A 20,275-nucleotide genomic window follows, 5' to 3' on the forward strand; every position below is an offset into this window, starting at 1 on the left:
AGGATCGAGGCAAAGCTGAACGGTGCAAAGTACTGTAGAGAGAGCCTTGATGAAAACCTGCTCCAGAGCACTCAGGACCTCAGACTGGGGCAAAGGTTCACCTGCCAACAGGACAACGACTCTAAACACACAGCCAAGACAACAAAGGAGTGGCTTCGGTCCAAGTCTCTGAATGTCCTTGAGTGGGCTCAGCCAGAGCCCGGACTTGAACCCGGTCGAACATCTCTGGAGAGACCTGAAAATAGCTGTGCAACTTGCCCAGCGACAGCCCCGAATCCTGAAGGATCTGGAGAAGGTCTGTATGGTGGAGTGGGACAAAATCCCTGCTGCAGTGTGTGCAAACCTGGTCAAGAACTACAGGAAACTTATGATCTCTGTAATTGCAAACAAAGGTTTCTGTTCCAAATATTAAGTTCTGCTTTTCTGATGTATCAAAATACTTATGTCATGCAATAAAATGCAATTTAATTACTTAAAAATCATACAATGTGATTTTCTAGATTTTTGTTTTAGATTCCATCTCTCACAGTTGAAGTGAACCTATGATAAAAATGACAGACCTCTACATGCTTTGAAAGTAGGAAACACTGCCGATTTTGCAGGTTATCAAATACTTGTTCTCCCCACTGTACATCTATATTACTTAGATTGAGCAAACAATTGTATTTTGCACAGCGAGAGAGGGACCGTACCACTGCTCACGTTCATTAGTACTATCGACCAAGATCCACTAGCTAGCGATGCTTAGCCTATCTACGCTATCTTCGTCCAGAGTGGCTCGTCATGCTTGATTGGTTCAGTCTAAATAAAACAGGTGATGGATCAAACAATGTAATGAAGTGCTCTAGATAGGGAATAGGCCTCTGTTCTCTCTCTCTCTCCTGAGAATTCTTTGTTTTACATTATTAAAGAAAAATATAACTTTTTCTGTACACTTTGTTCTTGGCAGAAATCCATCAATCCTGTAGTTATTTATTGACCATGCATGTCCTGAGTGTCTATTGAGACATGGCCTTTACTTTAACATATGAATCCATGCCAGGGAAAAACACCCATCAATGTCCTCTTTTGGGAATTAAAGAAAACTGGAGTCTCTTTTTAAATGTTTTCTCGACTCCATTCAACTGCTTATCTTACCAGTCTTTTCTAGTGTGTTAACTTTTGCACTAAAGATAGTGCGTGGAGGATGTCAAAATGTACGTGAAGCAGGTATTTAGTCTGTCACAAGTAAGTCAGAGGTGAAATTTCCCCACCACCAAAGAAAGAAATTAGAGTTTTAAAAGGCTCTGCTGCTGCATTTGAGTATTTTGCCTTTTTGGCATGCATTCCAGTTATGTTAAGCGATGACAAGCACCCTAATGGGACCGAATACTCTTCAAGCCCTCAAAACCTTGCAGAAATCCCAACAGTGAAAAAAATACAAATGTGTTTTTTTGTGTTCTAGTGAAGACCGCCCTAAAAAGTAAGGCCATCCACAAGCCCAGAGGGAGCCTCTCTAGCACTCTCTCCCAGGGAGTCTCTCTCTGATGCTAGCCCAGCTGCTGTTCCAAGGCTTTGAGAGAAAGCCAAAGGAGTCGCCTGGAGCTCCCTGGACTGGGGCTTCGCTAGTCCGCTGCCAGGTACCAGAGCAGAGTAAGCCTGCTGCCTACTATGACACCTGGGGTTTCATGTTGAGCTTTGCACTGACTGTGACAGCTGGAGCAGCTGAAATCCCAGAGGAAGTCACTAACCAAAGGCCTAATCTGGCATCTCAGATTGGCATGTTTGGTAGGGAGAAACTGGGGTGAAAGAGGGAGGTACTGCTTGAACTTAAAACCATAGATTTTCATTTTCCATTGCAAAAAGAAATTATACAGTATGCCCTGCTGAACATGACCCCAGTGTGTTACCCCTGTGACTTAAATTCTTTCCTTGGGGAATAGAAGGGATTGGAACAAGAAGGGGTTATTCTCAGATCTGCCAGCTGGTTCTCTTTGAGGAGAAATGTGGAAGAGGGCAAAGTAAGTGTCTGACCTGACTCTCCTTGTCTGGCATTCCCCCCCAAGCCAGCCAATGTGGATCTGGCTGGGTAAATTGGACCTACTTATCCTGAAAAGACAATTACGAGCAAGGTGGAAAAGGAAAATGGCCTCTTCATCTTCGAGTGGAGAGAGAAAAGATAGCAGAGGCTCTGTAACTTTTTCCCCACCTTGTTGATTTGGATGGAGACGCTGTTTGTTTGGGCTGGAAAGCATGCAGTCTTCAGTAAATAATCCTGATTTCAGACATTCCTCTTGAGCCACTGCATTCAGACATCCTGTCTGGCCTATTGCAGACCAAGCCATGATACAATAGCATGCAGTAGGTCACAGGAAATCCATTTGAGATCATTAACTAGTAAATGTCACAAAGAATTTGGGTGAGCAACAGAGGGGAAGAGATATCTGAAATGTCTACAGATGTTTCCTGCTTTGTCCTAGAGCCCAGTGAATGAGCTACTGAAACCTAAAAGTCATCTTCAAGAAGAAGCGGCGATTATTTAAACAAAACACAGTGAGCGAAAATGCTTTGAGCCTCAGACATGAAGAGATTTCCCTTCTTGGGGGGATTTGAGTGTGTGTGGATTTGAATGTGTGCGTGCGCATGCACATCTGTTTTTGCGTGGGTTTGAGTGTGTGCGTAAGCAAGTGCATGCATGTGTGTGTTTTCCTTTGTGGGTGTGTGTGTTCGTGAGTATGTGAGCCTGTGCATGCACATGTGTTTTTGTCTGTGTTTTTGTGTGCATGTTTTGACCTGTGTGTGTACTGCAGAGCTGCTGTAAGGACAGACTAAAGGCTTCGTTTGGATCCAGAGTAAAGTGAACAGCAACAGATGCTACCAGAAGCTTGTTGTCAGAGGAAATTACCCACATGACCACGGAGTGGGAAGAAGCAGAGAACACACACACACACCGACAGAGCCAAAACAAGCTGCCAGTGATCCCCCTGCGAGCCTCTGGTACATGTTTAGCTATGAGCCTGGAGTGTGTGTGTTTGAGACAGAGAAAGGCTATCAACCACCTTGATCAAAATATAACCATGTAGCATCATGTATGTCCGTGGAGCCTACTTTATGTTACCGTTCTAGATATCTGAAATAGGAAAAGAGAGAGCTGCTGAGCTCTAAAAGTCCTCTTCATCTTTTATCCGAAATAGGTGTGGAAATGATGGTACCATTTACAGGCTGCGTTTAAAGCAGGATAAATTGCAAACTTCTGACTATTTAACAAGAAACATACCATTTATTCCCTGTCATTATGCAAAGTTAGTTAGAGACCAGCTACCTACTATATTGCTATGTATGGATTGAAATATGGACTGCTATTGAGCCCCGGACCTAGGTACTTAAATGGAATTGCTGCAGTGACTACCAAGCAATACAAATGTGAGTATCAATACTACATCTGCTATTTCGACAAGTATTACGAAAAGGATATAGTTTAAACTTGACAACAGCTTAATAGCACAGATTGGTAATGAATTAACAACTGATATAATGAATTAACCTATGAGATGTTGATCCATGCTTTGGGGTGGTTCTGGTTGTGTGTGTATTTTACATTGGTTAACCCTAAACCATGGAAACAATTTCCCGTTGAATGACAAACATCATGAATGCTCACCTTGGCTTTGTTGATGGTACAGTGCAAAGCGTTGTTTTCCTGGTCATACAGTAAACTGAAGTCCAGGGTCCCCAATGTAGCTTTAGGAGAGAGAGAGAAACATTTTTTTATCAGATATCAGAGCAGAGATGGCTTCAACTACATGCTACGCACTATGGAAGAGAGAGAGAGAGATAGAGAAACAGGAGACTACAACAGAAATCAGACGACAGAGTGGAGATGCCTTCAACTGCTTGCTTCAAATACACCACAACTGTGTTTAACCTCACTACATATAGGCCTGTCTGCCAATATAAAGTAAAAAAATGTCATGCCTGATCTACTCCATAGGGTCCATCTGGAGTATAAACTCTTCCAAATGTTTCATTAACTACATGATCATACAAAATAATCCTTTCATTAGCCCTATAAAGGCCTGTTCCACAGCATGGCCCAACACCTGAAACAGCATTACATTGTGCCACGTCCTGTCAGAGAGAGCGTTAGTCCAAGACCTTGATACCGCCTGTGTTTGTCTTCTCGCTGGCATCTGGAGGGTGCATTAATTCAATAAACATTGCAGCACGTGTGCCCATGGAGGTTGTGTGTGTGCGTGATGCTACGTAGAAATGCAACAGAGGACACCCGAGGGATTAAACCAGGTTTGTTTTCGATTATCGAGATTGGAGCCCGGGCCGTGACTTCAATCTCTAATACATTTATGAGATGTGGGGGGGGGGCATTCAGCGGAGGCTTGTGCTCTTTTTTTCCTGCAGAATTGTCTCTCAGATTTGTTTTTCTTTCTACTGTCCCTTCATCAACCCCACCAACAATTTTCTGCCCCTTCGTTGCCTCGTAGCACGTAGCTTGTATCAAATCCATTACGCCATGTCGTGTCATTATTTCTGTGGTCTAAAAAGGAACATATCGCTGCAGGCAGCATTTTCCCAGCAGCGATCACGCAGAGAGGGGAGAGGGAGCAAAAATTGGCAGGTAATGAAGCCATTACGCAAAATTCAGGGAGGCATGGAACTGTATAGATCTGGCCGATATGGGAGGAGTATCTATTCCCATCTGTTCAATGGCTAAACATGTATCTCTCTCTCTAACTAAAAGTGCTCTGTGCTTTTGGTTTTCGCATTGCAAAGCTATCAATTGGTTTCTTCAAAGGCTTGAAAATTCTGGGGCAAAAACATGTTTCCATACTATAACGTACCATCTGTATTCTATTGCAGGGGAAATACAGTAAGCCAACACATACAGTATGGCCGGAGCCACAGGTTGTCTCGCCACAGCATGGCTTTCAGCTGTCTGATGACATTTGGCCTCGCAGATCATTAGATGTGTTAATACCTCAATGTTCTGCAGTTTTATGTGTTTCACATCCATGGGTGGGCTTTCCTGGTACATATAACTGTAAGGGTAGAGTACCTACTGCTCTAGTTTGGCAGCTTGTGTTATGTCACTTGCAACCTCTACACTGCAAAGTGGTGTAGCAGCAACCTACAAACAGGAAGAGAAGGAGCACAGTAACTTACAGACCAACTAACAAACAACGAATGACATCACAGGAAGAGAAGAAGCAGCACAGTAACCTACAGACCAACAAACAACGAATAACATCACAGGAAGAGAAGAAGCAGCACAGTAAACTACAGACCAACAAACAAACAATGAATGACATCACAGGAAGAGGAGAAGGAGCACAGTGTTGTGTCTTTGGCTATGCCGGATTAAGTGATATGACATGCTATTCTAAAAAATCATTTATCCGTCGTTAATATTACCTGATTGAGCTAATCATGTAAATGTAATTAACTAGAGAGTCGGGCACCACAAAATAATATTTATAGAGCTGTTATCTTCCGAATAAACTCAAAGACCTAGTAATATTTTACATCAATAGCAGTCAATATTAATCGTCATCTTAATTCAGTCTCATCTGAAAGTTGTAAATTCTTGGTTATCTGCACGAACCCTGGCTCACAAGTTGAATCAGCATCAGGTTTAATTACTTATTTACTAAATACCTAACTAATCACACAGAATTACACATACACATAATTAAATCATAACTTGATTACAAATTACGTTATAAAGGAAAACGTCCCTAGCGGGCGAAACAGATATGACAGCTTGTTACACAAAATAAAAGGGGCTGGGTTTGAGTGAAAGAGCGGGAAGACTGAGGAACAAAGGGCGAAGCTGTGCTGTCGTAAATACAGTATCTTATGCATCCTAAATTACCGCCCATTTGGAAAAGGAAAATGCAATAAATATTTACTCTGAGCTGCGTTTCGGTAGGTTGGTGGTAGATGGAAGGCCGTGTTGCCCAACCGAGTCCTTTGTTCTTTTGAAGAATGTCTCTGCTGGTAAATTGAATACGTTGTAGTAACGTCATTGTGTGGTAGACGGGATACTCTGTCTGTTCCTTCCTAACCCTCATTTGCAGCAGCTGTTGCTAACTCAACGGCTAGGAGGTATCACTTCTGTAGTGAATAAGAGTTCAAAGTTCATACCATTCGCAACCAAAGCTCACGCTGATGTTGGCTTCGTTCTGTAGTTATTATCTGAACCATTCTGACATCGGACCGTCGTCCTCACGTCCTCGGAACAGGAGGTTACATTGTCGTCAAGGGCTTATATGGGAAGTGAGGGGAGGGCTTGAAAAGTTTGAAAAGTTTTATAGCCCATGTCCCTCCACAGGGACAGGCCACTGATTGAGCAGAGCCCTATCTTATGAAAACCCAAATCTCACATTTTAGAAGCTAAAATCACATTTATCCCATCGCAAATAATTTAATATTCAAACATTTAAATTGAACAACAATTCCATGTGAATCCGATAACTCTGATGTGTAGACTTTCCACTGTAGAGTTTGTCATCTTATCATTGATGAGAATATCTCAGATGACAACCGAACTGACATCATATTCATTAAGTACCACCGCATATGTTCAATTGGTCGCATTACCAGAATATAGTTCATTTCCCCCCACCTTCTGATGTTCCCAGAATCTCTATGTTAACCAAGGGTTTTGCAAATGTAACCTCAGTAGGGTAGAGAGAGGAAAAAGGGGGAAGAGGTATTTATGACTGTCATAAACCTACCCCCCAGGCCAACATCATGGCAACAGTAACCTTCAGACCAACAACAAGCAGGAAGTCTCTCAATGTGCATGCAGATACAGCCAGTCAAAAACATAAGACAGCTGATCGAATCCATGTCCGCAGAAAGTTCACTGCAACAAAGCATTGAAAGGCTCATTGGAGTGATGTTAAAAAAATAATTTCCGCTGCATAAATTACAACTCTGGCTGTGGGGACAGCCGGTAATTAAGGGAAATGACAATAATACAAAGCGCGGGCCATTTGGAGCGGGAGCCGGATAAGAGGAGTCATTTTAATTGAACACAGTCTAATTCATCAGCACTGACTGGCAGCAGCCTTGGCTTGGTGCAGCCGTCCTTCCCCATCTTACACAACATTTTTATTTGATTCCATAAACGGTGCCCAACGTTTAGGCCTACCGCTTTGTGATTAACCTTAGAGTGCCGGCCTACTCTACAGTGCCATAGAAAACTTTGAGTCTTTCTCCCCGTGTGCATATTAGAAAGCACTTTGTGGGTGCATTAGTGGGCTAGGAGAGCCTCGTCTTTCTTTCTTTTGTCGGGGCACTCAGTGGCTGCCGAGAGAGATGTACACGTAAATGCCAAAGTTAGATGTATGTGTGTTTTCAAGTTTGTTTATTTGTCATATATACAGTATATGAAGTACATGCTCCCTTGCAGGTTCACCACATGACAATGCAACAACTATAGGAAAGCAAGTTAATAAGAATAATAACAATAAAAGCTCAATTAATAAAAATAGGACACAAATTGCCTTTCTCTCAGAGAGAAAGAGAGCGAGAGAAAGAAAGAGGTGAGAGATGGCACTGGCCGCCTAATTCCGCTGGTGTGTGTTAGTCTTGCCTGATGAGCCGAAAGCTTCATTAAAAGCTTTCAGGGCAACGCGCAACATTAAATCCCTTCCCCGCGCATTTCCTGGTGACGCACAGATCGAGGCTTCTCAAAGGTTACCTACATTTGGAAGCACATTAAGAGACGGTGTCAGAGAGCCCATCAAGCAAATGAGCACTTCTCTCCTCTCGGCCAAAAACAGCAACAGCAGGCGAAGCGCTCTTCATTATGTGGTTGACAAAAGGGCCACCATTGTTTAGGCGCGGCCACATTGGGGCCTCTGTGTGCTTAATCAAAGCTCATCTAGTTCAATTAAAATGAATCAAATCTTAATTAAGGCTGTGGGTATCGCCTAAATGGGCCTCTTCACTGGGCCTAAGCGTCTGGACAAGTCCTCCTCGATCGTCACTAAACACTACCCCATTACCATAATCATATTTCCATTGTGCCCCACAGAAGTCAGGTGGTAAACACAACCTGGTTATCTCCATGGTGATCGAGGAGGTCAAGAAAAAAAGAGAAAAACAGGCCTCTTGTTGTTGTTGGTGGCGAACGGATCGCAGGAATCCTAGGACATGCCGGCGGGCATTACTGTAAAACTAATCATAAAATGTCAAAGCCATAAAGGCTCAAAGAGAGAAAGGCAATGTTTGGATTCGAGTAGCCAGGGTGCAGGGAAGAGCAAGATTATACCTGACCCAGAATCCTTTAGTCCATTCCTGGGGTCGGTGGCATTATCAAATGCAGAAAACGATTCCTTGCCTTGACAGAAACCACAATCGTAGTGCTCTGCGCTGCATATCAAATGGGTGACTAAGGCTTAAAGTGAATGATACTATGGAAATCAGGATGTGATACTGTACGGTTGGAGGCATTAATAACGCTAATAGACCTGTGCTGTCTGATGTGAAAGTAAGACAGTGTCATTAATGCAAGTGTCATTAATGCAATATATAAAGAGTATGTCTGTGCACTCAAGGTACAATAGTGTAAATCATTGTCTTATAGACAACATAAATAAATAGAATGGCAACAGTATTTTCAGTGCATTCGGAAAGTATTCACACCCCTTCCATTTTTCCACATTTTGTTATGTTACAGCCTTATTCTAAAATGGATTAAATAATACAAATTCCTTATCAATCTACAAACAATAACCCATAATGACAAAGCGAAAACAGGTCTAAAAAAAGAAACCTTATTTACATAAGTATGCAGACCCTTTGTTATGAGACTCGAAATTGAGCTCTGATGCACTCTTCCTCCATTGCTCTTCCTTGAGATGTTTCTACAACTTGATTGAAGTCCACCTGTGGTAAATCCAAATGATTGGACATGATTTGGAAAGGCTCACACCTGCCTATGTAGGGTCCCACAACTGACAGTGCATGTCAGAGCAAAAAAACCAAGACATGAGGGCTAAGGAATTGTCCGTAGAGCTCTGAGACAGGACTGTGTCGAAGCACAGATCTGGGGAAGGGAACAAAACAATTTCTGCAGCATTTGAAGGTCCCCAAGAACACAGTGGCGTCCGTCTTTCTTAAATGGAAGAAGTTTGGAACCACCAATACTCTTCCTAGAGAGCGAGAGAGAGGTGAGAGATGGCACTGGCCACCTGGCCAATCGGGGAGAAAGGCCTTGGTCAGGGAGTTGACTCACTCTGACAGAGCTCTCCCATCTCTGTGGAGATGGGAGAACCTTCCAGAAAGACAACCATCTCTGCAGCACTCCACCAATCAGGCCTTTATGGTACAGTGGCCAGACGAAAGTCACTCCTCAGTAAAAAGCACATGACAGTCCGCTTGGAGTTTGCCAAAATGCACCTAAAGGACTCTCTGACCGTGAGGCACAAGATTCTATGTTCTGATGTAACCAAGACCAAGAACTCTTTGGCCTGAATGCCAAGCGTGACTTCTGGAGGAAACCTGGCACTATCCCTACGGTGAAGCACGGTGGTGGCAGCATCATGCTGTGGGGATGTTTTTCAGTGGCAGGGACTAGGAGACTAGTCAGGGTCGAGGGAAAGATGAACGGAGAAAAGTACAGAGAGATCCTTGATGAAAACCTGCTCCAGAGTGCTCAGGACCTCAGACTGGGCTGAAGGAGTGGAGGAGTGGCTCCGGGACAAGTCTCTGAATGTCTTTGAGTGGCCCAGCAAGAGCCCGGACTTGAACCCGATCGAACATCTCTGGAGAGACCTGAAAATAGCTGTGCAGCGACACTTTCCATCCAACCAGACAGAGTTTGAGAGGATCTACAGAGAAGAATGGGAGAAACTCCCCAAATACAGGTGTGCCAAGCTCGTAGCGTCATACCCAAGAAGACTCGAGGCTGTAATCGCTTCCAAAGGTGCTTGTCACACCCTGGCCATAGAGAGGCTTTTATTCTCTATTTTGGTTAGGCCAGGGTGTGACTAAGGTAGGCATTCTAGTTTCTTTATTTCTATGTTTTCTGTTTCTATGTTTTGGCCAGGTATGTTTCTCAAGGCCTGCTCGTAGAAGTGTTTTAGGGAGCGTTTGACAGTGATGAGGGGTGGTCGTTTGACCATGGACCCATAGCGGATACAGGCAATGAGGCAGTGATCGCTGAGATCCTGATTGAAAACAGCGAAGGTGTATTTGGAGGGCAAGTTGGTCAGGATAATGTCTATGAGGGTGCCCATGTTAACGGATTTAGGGTTGTACCTGGTGGGTTCCTTGATGATTTGTGTGAGATTGAGGGCATCTAGCTTAGATTGTAGGAGTGCCCGGGTTTTAAGCATATCTCAGTTTAGGTCACCTAACAGTACGAACTCTGAAGTTAGATGGGGGGCGATCAATTCACAAATGGTGTCCGGGGCACAGCTGGGAGTAGAGGGGGTGTGAGAGACTTATTTCTGGAGAGGTTAATTTTTAAAATGAGAAGTTCAAACTGTTTGGGTATAGAACTGGAAAGTATGACAGAACTTTGCAGGCTATCCCTGCAGTAGATTGCAACTCCTCCCCCTTTGACAGTTCTATCTTGACGGAAAATGTTGTAGCTTGGGTATGGACATCTCAGAATTGTTGGTGGCCTTCCTAAGCCAGGATTCAGACACGGCAAGGACATCAGGGTTGGCGGAGTGTGCTAAAGCAGTGAGTAAAACAAACTTAGGGAGGAGGCTTCTGATGTTGATATGCATGAAACTAAGGCTTTTTCGATCACAGAAGTCAACAAATGAGGGTGCCTGGGGACACGCAGGCCCTAGGTTTACCTCCACATCACCCGAGGATACAGAGGAGGAGTAGGATGAGGGTACGGCTAAACGCTATTAAAACTGGTCGCCTAGAGCGTTGTGGACAAAGAATAAAAGGAGCAGATTTCTGGGCGTGGTAGAATAGATTCAGGGCATAATGTGCAGACAGGGGTATGGTTGGGTGCGGGTACAGCGGAGGTAAGCCCAGGCACTGAGTGATGATAAGAGAGGTTGTATCTCTGAAAAAGCTTATAATGGGGGAGGTCACCGCATGTGTGGGAGGTGGGACAAAGGAGGTATCAGAGGTATAATGAGTGGAATTTGGGGCTCCGCAGTAACCTAAAACAATGATAACTAACCTAAACAACAGTATACAAGGCATATTGACATATGAGAGAGACATACAGCGAGGCATAAAGTAATCACAGGTGTTGATTTGGAGAGCTAACTAAGACAACAATGGGTGAGACAACAACAGCTAATCAGCTAAAACAACAACAGGTAAAATGGCGATGACTGGGCAGAGAGGGTCGGTTAACTACACACATAGCCTGAGTTCGTGGCTGGGGCCGACAGATATATTAAAATATATATATATATAAAAAATGTTTTAAAGACAGTGAGCTCCAAAAGTATTGGGACTGTGATTATCCATAATCATGGTAGCATCCACAATAATTTAGAAGTGTTTCGAAAATTATTCTATTCTTTTTTACAAAAATTACAAGTACTGAAAGTGCTGCAATTTCTAAACAGTTCACCCGATATGAATGACAATACCCTCAAATTAAAGCTGACAGTCTGCACTTTAACCTCATAGTCATGGTCTAATTTCAAATCCATTGTGCTAGAGTACAGAGCCAAAACAAACCAAAGGTTCTCAACTGTCCCAATACTTTCGGAGCTCACTGTATTTCTAATTCTAAATTCCAGCATTTACAATTGCATGCAAACCGTATCCCACAAGTGAAAGGCCTGTCATTGGAATAGCATCATTACATGATTATCTAAAAAGGTTTCCCGCTGACCTTTTCAAAGACTCATCTTTGACATTTTGCAAATTTGGCAGTATTTGATGGCATTTGCGCCCAGACACCGCTTTCTTCTCTGTGTAAAGATGTCCTATTTGACAGAAATCAGAGTTTCTTATTATGAGAAGAAAGCATATGATGATTGTGTTTTGAATCTGTCCATTATGTGACGATTACACTGTCTGATTGTTAAACTATTGGGTATGAATAAGTGCGAACGCAAAAAGAAATGTCCCTTTTTCAGGACCCTGTCTTTCCAAGATAATTCGTAAAAATACAAATAACTTCACAGATCTTCATTGTAAAGGGTTTAAACATTGTTTCCCATGCTTGTTCAATGAACCATAAATAATTAATGAACATGCACCTGTGGAACGGTCATTAATACACGAACATCTTACAGATGGTAGGAAATTAAGGTCACAGTTAGGTAAACTTAGGACACTAAAGAGGCCTTTTCTACTGAAAAACTCCAAAAGAAAGATGCCCAGGGTCCCTGCTCATCTGTGTGAACGTGCCTTAGGCATGCTGCAAGGAGGCATGACGCCTAAGACAGCGCTAAAGGGAGACAGGACGGAGAGCTGATTGTCCTCGCAGTGGCAGACCACGTGTAACAACACCTGCACAGGATCGGTACATCCGAACATCACACCTGCGGGACAGGTACAGGATGGCAATAACAACTGCCCGAGTTACACCAGGAACGCACAAACCCTATCAGTGCTCAGACTGTCCGCAATAGGCTGTGAGAGGCTGGACTGAGGGCTTGTAGGCCTGTTGTAAGGCTGGACCAGACAGGACTGGCAAAAAGTGCTCTTCACTGACGAGTTGCAGTTTTGTCTCAACAGAGGTGATGGTCGGATTTGTGTTTATCGTCGAAGGAATGAGCGTTACACCGAAGCCTGTACTCTGGAGCGGGATAGATTTGGAGGTGGAGGGTCCGTCATGGTCTGGGGTGGTGTGTCACAGCATCATCGAACTAAGCTTGATGTCATTGCAGGCAAACTCAACGCTGTGCGTTACTGGGAAGACGTCCTCCACCCTCATGTGGTACCCTTCCTGCATGCTCATCCTGACATGACCCTCCAGCATGACAATGCCACCAGCCATACTGCTCGTTCTGTGCGTGATTTCCTGCAAGACAGAAATGTCAGTGTTCTGTCATGGCCAGCGAAGAGCCCGGATCTCAATCTCATTGAGCACGTCTGAGACCTGTTGGATCGGAGGGTGAGGGCTAGGGCCATTCCCCCCAGGAATGTCCGGGAACTTGCAGGTGCCTTGCTGGAAGAGTGGGTTAACATCTCACAGCAAGAATAGGCAAATCTGGTGCAGTCCATGAGGAGGAGATGCACTGCAGTACTTAATGCAGCTGGTGGCCACACCAGATACTGACTGTTACTTTTGATTTTGACCCCCACTTTGTTCAGGGACACATTATTCCATTTATGTTAGTCACATGTCTGTGGAACTTGTTCAGTTTATGTCTCAGTTGTTGAATCTTATGTTCATACAAATATTTACACATGTTAAATTTGCTGAAATTAAACGCAGTTGTCAGTGAGAGGACATTTCTTTTTTTGCTTAGTTTATATTACCAAACCTAAGAAATATTTTACAATATATATGCCATTTAGAGGACACTTTAATCCAAAGCAACTTGCAGTAATGCGAACATACATTTCATATTGGCGGCCCCAACGAGAATCAAACCCACAATCCCGACTTTTGAAAGCATCATGCTCTACCAACTGATCCACACTGGACAAGTGAAAAGGTCAGCCTACCAAACCTCACTTCATTGCTCCAGTTTGAAGGCTTATGTGCTCACACCAGTTCAGGGAATCATTTGATGTTTTCAGACATGGATGTCCATTGATATTATCTCCTATTAATACAATTGTTTGGTCCTTGCCTGGTGAATGTTATACCAGTGCTATTCTTGTTTATTTTACAGAATGACTACTCACTCACTCACTCACTCACTCACTCACTCACTCACTCACTCACTCACTCACTCACTCACTCACTCACTCACTCAAAATGTGATCTGTCACGCCTGCTCCTGCTCCCTCTCTCAGGCACTCGAGGTAATAATGGCTGCCCATCATGACACACACCTGTCACCATCGTTACGCGTATCAGCGCTTCATTGGACTCACCTGGACTCCATCACTTTATTGATTGTCTCCCCTATATCTTTCCATTCCTCAGTTTCATCCCCGTGTCAGCATTACTGTTATGTTTCCCTTGTCCAGACGCTGTCTGTGTTTCGTTTCATGTCTATTATTTATTAAATATTCACTCCCTGTACTTGCTTCTCGTTTCCCAGCGACAGTCCTCACAGTGATCCACTGATTTAAATCGTCTTGTACAAATCTCTTTCACCTCAGGTAACTCAGGCAAGCAATAAAAATAATTAAAAAAAACAGATAAAACAACTCAAGGAACAACACAGACTCTGAAGAGACACACACTACTTAGTATTGTTCATTTATTTATTATTCTTTATTTTCTTCTTAAAATAGTAGTGTTCTTATTTTAAATTTTTGTTACTGTTGCTGTCCCTTAGTGTTGTGTATTTAATCATGTTCTATGTTTTGTGTGGACCCCAGGAAGAATAGCTGCTGCTTCTTCAACAGCTAATGGAGATCTGAATAAAATCATACATGTTGAACATGAGAAAAATCTAAACAATCACTCAGTGTGATTCTCTATCATCTGTAAAGTCTTCTGTTGTTCTCTTCAGAACTCAGTAACATTAATGAATCCCTGTGAAGCCATGCGTTTGACATGACTGGAGCACTCACGGAGAGTAAAAACAATCCCTAGTTTATCTGTGTCACCGCAGACGCATGTGTTTTTATCTTGTAACCTTGCAACCCGTGGCACGTGTAATGACAGGTCTATGGTTGAAGAAGAACAAGATTCTAACAGTTAGTCAAGAACACGCCCAGTGGGTTACAGTACAGCTGTTGAAACATGTACCCAAATACTGCACATCCTCAAAACTGTGGAGTCAACTATGATGAATCAAATCAAAGACTTGAAGAACTGATAAGACGATGAACTGAATAAAATGTCATCAAGGACTTTTGCAAAAGGCCTCCTGCACTGACAATAACATGCCAGCACTGGGATGTATGGTGGCACTGTTGTTTGGTGGGGGAGAATTGAGAAAGTGACAGAGAAAGTGCTGCCTCAGCGCTAGTTGAATGGAGCCTATGGTAAATGGCAAGGTAAGGGATATTGCATTGTACAGTTCTGGGAAGGTGCTTAATACATTCTGACAGGAACCAGGTGTGCCAGGGCTTGATAGCACAGGGGACAGGGGAGTCATGACAACATAAGTGTTTGGGGTGGTCAAGGACACGCAACATGAACACACATTGAGGGAAAGTCCTGGCCGTACACACAACAAACTATTCCACTGGGGTTTGACTGTAGATAAGAACTTAAATATCTAAAAGAAATGAATATACCAGATCAGTTTGGCTACTCCCATGCAGCTAGTACACCTCACAGCCGTCCATTCCGTAACGAACTAAATCGATATTTTGCTTAGACGGCTTACCTCAAAGAAAATGGTAAGAGATCGTGTACAATATATAGGCGAATTGTTGGTGTATAGAGTAAATCGATTTAATAGTGGTGCTGGTAGAGCCATGGTAGAGGTCATCCTCCTCTAATTGCTCAGGAGGGCAATGAGAGGGTTACATTTAACCTTCTGACACTGTCACTCACTCCAAAGGGCTCTCATTAGAAACACACACACACACACACAAACAGTCTTCCCGACTGGTCTGTGTGTGTGAGAAGGAGAAGGACACAGACAGATTAGATAGTTTTTAGCAGGTGTGCTAGTATGAGTGTGTGTGTGTGTCTATTGTATAAAATAAAAACATATTGGCCTGTGTCTGTTAGTGTGCATCTCCATGCACTTGTATGTGTGCTTGTGTGTACATGCTTGCATGCTTATAGATGTGTGCCCCTGTTGCTCCCAATCTGAGGCTGAGGGGTATCATGGTGTAAGGGATTATGGTCACCTCACCAAAGAGGGCAGTTTGCTTTAGAACACACAGTCTAAGGATACATACAGTACGACTCTTCCAATTTGATGCATGATCTTACTGAGGAGCTGAATCCCAAATAGAGAATCAACGAGTGACCTCAAGAAGTAGAAGTAGATCTAGAAATCATGCATTGACGTCAATGGGAGATGTGTGTGTGTTTATCAGGTTAGGATGCATGCAGACCTAAACTGAAGATATTGACATGACTCCCAGGGCACCAACAGAATTGATAGCAGCTAGAAGGCAATAACTAGTCTTTGGACAAATACGCCAAGCGCCCGTCACTAGAATGTAATATTTCTCAGGAGAATATCTATTGTTTTTACACCATAGATCAAATCCTAGGGAAACGAGGGTAGCGTTGCGATTCTCTACCCTTCATTCAGAAGTGTGCACTCGTTTACTCCCCCTCATGCATTTAGGGCCTGGAAGCATTTGATTGGTGCAAGCATAGCTGGAGGAAGTTTCCATCATATTACTTACTGTACTCCTTTCTTTTCATATCCATGAGTGCACACTTCAGGAAAAAGGTATAGAATTGGAACACAGCCAAGGAACCACACAGATTGGTTCCAGACAGAGGGATTATGGAGTCTGGAGTTTTTGTGGGGGGAGTCGCAGACAGATGGCACAGCAACAGCGACAGCAGGTGAGCTTTGACAACATTCACTAAACTCTCCCCTCTTTTAATCTAGATGGTGTGTTGCCAAAGCCAGTGAGAGGTAATCCACGATTCAAATCAAATGAAATTGTATTTGTCACATGCTTCGTAAACAGTGACTAACAGTGAGATGCTTACTTACGGGAACTTCCCAACAATGCAGGGAAAGAAAATAGAGAAATAATAGAAAAATAACACACATAATAATAAAACTAATAAATACACAATGAGTAATGATAACTTGACTATACACATGGGGTACCAGTACCGAGTCGATGTGCAGGGGAACGAGGTAATTGAGGTATATACACTGTATATACAAATGTACATGGACACCCCTTCAAATGAGTGGATTCGGCTATTTCAGCCACACTCGGTACTGACCTGTGTATAAAATTGAGCACACAGGCATGCAATCTCCATAGACAAACAGTGGCAGTAGAATGGCCTTACTGAAGAGCTCAGTGACTTTCAACATGGCACTGTCATAGGATGCCACCTTTCCAACAAGTCAGTTCGTCAAATTTCTGCCCTGCTAGAGCTGCCCTGGTCAACACTAAGTGCTGTTATTGTGAAGTGGAAACGTCTATGAGCAACAACGGCTCAGCCGCGAAGTGCTAGGCCACACAAGCTCACAGAACGGGACAGCCGAGTGCTGAAGAGCGTAGCACATACAAATTGTCTGTCCTCGGTTGCACCACTCACGACAGAGTTCCAAACTGCCTCTGGAAGCAACATCCGCAAAACAACTGTTCATCGGGAGCTTCATGAAATGGGTTTCCTTGGCCGAGCAGCCACATACAAGCCTAAGCCATTTGACTCTGGAGCAGTGGAAACGTGTTCTCTGGAGTCTCTAGCAGTCTGATGGACAAACTCCATATTAATGCCCATGATTTTGGAATGAGATGTCCGACAAGTAGGTGTTCACATACTTTTAGTCACGTAGTGTATGAACATATAACTAGGAATAAGCGATAAACAGTAGAAGCAGCATTATGACCCATTGACCCTTTTACACAAGTTTGTGTAAAAGGGTCAATGCAGATAGCTACCCAAACTAAACTCATCAAAAAAGGAAGCGTTCCTTTTTCAGGACCCTATCTTTCAAAGATAATTCGTAAAAATCCAAAAAACTTCACAGATCTTAATTTTAAAGGGTTTAAAACACTGTTTCCCATGCTTGTTCAAGGAACCACAAACAATTAATGAACATACACATGTGGAGCGGTCATTAAGACACTAACAGTTTACAGACAGTAGGCAGTTAAGGTCACAGTTATGAAAACTTAGGACACTAAAGAGGCCTTTCTACTGACTCTGAAAAACACCAAAAGAAAGATAATCAGGGTCCCTGCTCATCTGCGTGAACGTGCCTTAGGCATGCTGCAAGGAGGCATGAGGACTGCAGATGTGGCCAGGGCAATAAATTGCAATATCTGTACTGTGAGAGGCCTAAGAGAGCACTATAGGGAGACAGGATGGACAGCTGATCGTCCTCGCAGTGGCAGACGACGTGTAACAACACCTGCACACGATCGGTACATCCGAACATTACACCTGCGGGACTGGTACAGGATGGCAACAACAACTGCCCAACAACTGCACAATCCCTCCATCAGTGCTCAGACTGTCCGCAATAGGCTGAGAGAAGCTGGACTGAGGGCTTGTAGGCCTTTTGTAAGGCAGGTCCTCACCAGACATCACCAGCAACAATGTCGCCTTTGGGCACAAACCCACCGTCGCTGGACCAGGCAGTACTGGCAAAAAGTGCTCTTCACTGACGAGTCTCGGTTTTGACTCACCAGGAGTGATGGTCGGATTCGCGTTTATCGTCGAAGGAATGAGCGTTACACCGAGACCTGTACTCTGGAGCGGGATCGATTTGGAGGTGAAGGGTCCGTCATGGTCTGGGGTGGTGTGTCACAGCATCATTGAACTGAGCTTGTTGTCATTGCAGGCAATCTCAACGCTGTGCGTTACAGGGAAGACATCCTCCTCCCTCATGTGGTACCCTTGCTGCAGGCTCATCCTGACATGACCCTCCAACATGACAATGCCACCAGCCATACTGCTCGTTCTGTGCGTGATTTCCTGCAGGACAGGAATGTCAGTGTTCTGCCATGGCCAGCGTAGAGCCCATATCTCAATCCCATTGAGCAGGTCTGGGACCTGTTGGATCGGAGGGTGAGGGCTAGGGCCATTCCCCCCAGAAATGTATGGGAACTTGCAGGTGCCTTGGTGGAAGAGTGGGGTAACATCTCACAGCAAGAACTGGCAAATCTGGTGCAGTCCATGAGGAGGAGATGTACTGCAGTACTTAATGCAGCTGGTGGCCACACCAGATACTGACTGTTACTTTTGATTTTGACCCCCACTTTGTTCAGGGACACATTATTCAATTTCTGTTAGTCACATGTCTGTGGAACTTGTTCAGTTTATGTCTCAAATGTTGAATCTTGTTATGTTCATACAAATATTTAGACATGTTAAGTTTGCTAAAAATAAATGCAGTTGACATTTTATTTTTTGTTTATGTACCTAACTATTTAGCAGTCTTATGTCTGGGGGGTAGAAGCTGTTCAGGGTCCTGTTGGTTCCAGACTTGGTCCATCGGTACCGCTTGCTTTGCGGTAGCAGAGAGAACAGTCGATGACTTGGGTTGCTGTAGTCTTACAATTGTAGGGCCTTTCTCTGACTCCGCCTGGTATAGAGGTTTTGGATGGCAGGGAACTCTGCCCCAGTGATGTCCTGGGCAGTATGCATTACCCTCCGTAGAGCCTTGTGGTCGGATGCCAAGCAGTTGCAATACCAAGTGGTGATGCAGTCAGTCAAGGTGCTCTCAATGGTACAGCTGTATAACTTTTTGAGGATCTGATGGCCCATAACAAATCTTTTTAGCCTCCTGAGAGGAAAAATGTGTTGTCGTTCCCTCTTCACGACTGTCTTGGTGTGTGTGGACCATGATAGATTCTTAGTGATGTGGACATCGAGGAACTTGAAGCTTTCGACCTGCTCCACTACAGACCGACCCATCGATGTGAATGGGGATGTGCTCAGCCCTTGTTTCCTGTAGTCCGCGATCAGCACATTTGTCTTGCTGACGTTGAGGCTGAGGTTGTTGTCCTGGCACCACACTGCCAGGTCTCTGACCTCCTCCCTATAGGTTGTCTCATCGTCGTCAGTGATCAGGCCTACCAACGTTGTGTCGTCGGCAAACTTAATGACGGTGTTGGAGTTGTGCAGGGCCAAGCAGTCATGCGTGAACAGGGAGTACAGGTGGGGACTAAACAAGCACCCCCGAGGGGCCACTGTGTTGAGGGTCATCGTGGCGGATGTGTTGTTGCCTACCCTCACCACCTAGGGGAGGCTGGGCAGGAAGTCCAGTTGCAGAAGGAGGTGTTCAGTTCCAGGGTCCTTAGCTTAGTGATGAGCACTATGAGGGCACTATGGTGTTGAACGCTGAGCTGTAGTCAATGAACAGCATTCTCACATAGGTGTTCCTCTTTTCCAGGTGGGAAAGGGCTGTGTGAATTGCAATAGAGATTGAGTTATCTGTGGATCTGTTGGGGCGGTATGCGAATTGGATTGGGTCCAGAGTGGCTGGGATGATGGTGTTGATGTGAGCCATGATCAGCCTTTCAAAGCATTTTATGACTACAGATGTGAGTGCTACGGGGAGATAGTAATTTAGACTGGTTACCTTGGCGTCATTGGACA

At 44.0% G+C, this 20,275-nt stretch overlaps 1 protein-coding gene across 3 annotated transcripts in view; it reads right to left on the minus strand.

Moving 5' to 3' along the window:
* Window positions 1–20,275, minus strand: part of doc2b (double C2-like domains, beta) — a 295,785-nt gene that overhangs the window by 83,797 nt on the left and 191,713 nt on the right. For all 3 annotated transcript variants that reach the window (XM_042309299.1, XM_024393613.2, XM_024393614.2), the window contains one exon: window positions 3,641–3,720. In XM_042309299.1, the coding sequence (XP_042165233.1) occupies window positions 3,641–3,720 (80 nt within the window). The remainder of the gene's footprint in view (window positions 1–3,640; window positions 3,721–20,275) is intronic.

The sequence above is a fragment of the Oncorhynchus tshawytscha genome, linkage group LG30, assembly GCF_018296145.1.
Source record: "Oncorhynchus tshawytscha isolate Ot180627B linkage group LG30, Otsh_v2.0, whole genome shotgun sequence".
NCBI lineage: Eukaryota > Metazoa > Chordata > Actinopteri > Salmoniformes > Salmonidae > Oncorhynchus > Oncorhynchus tshawytscha.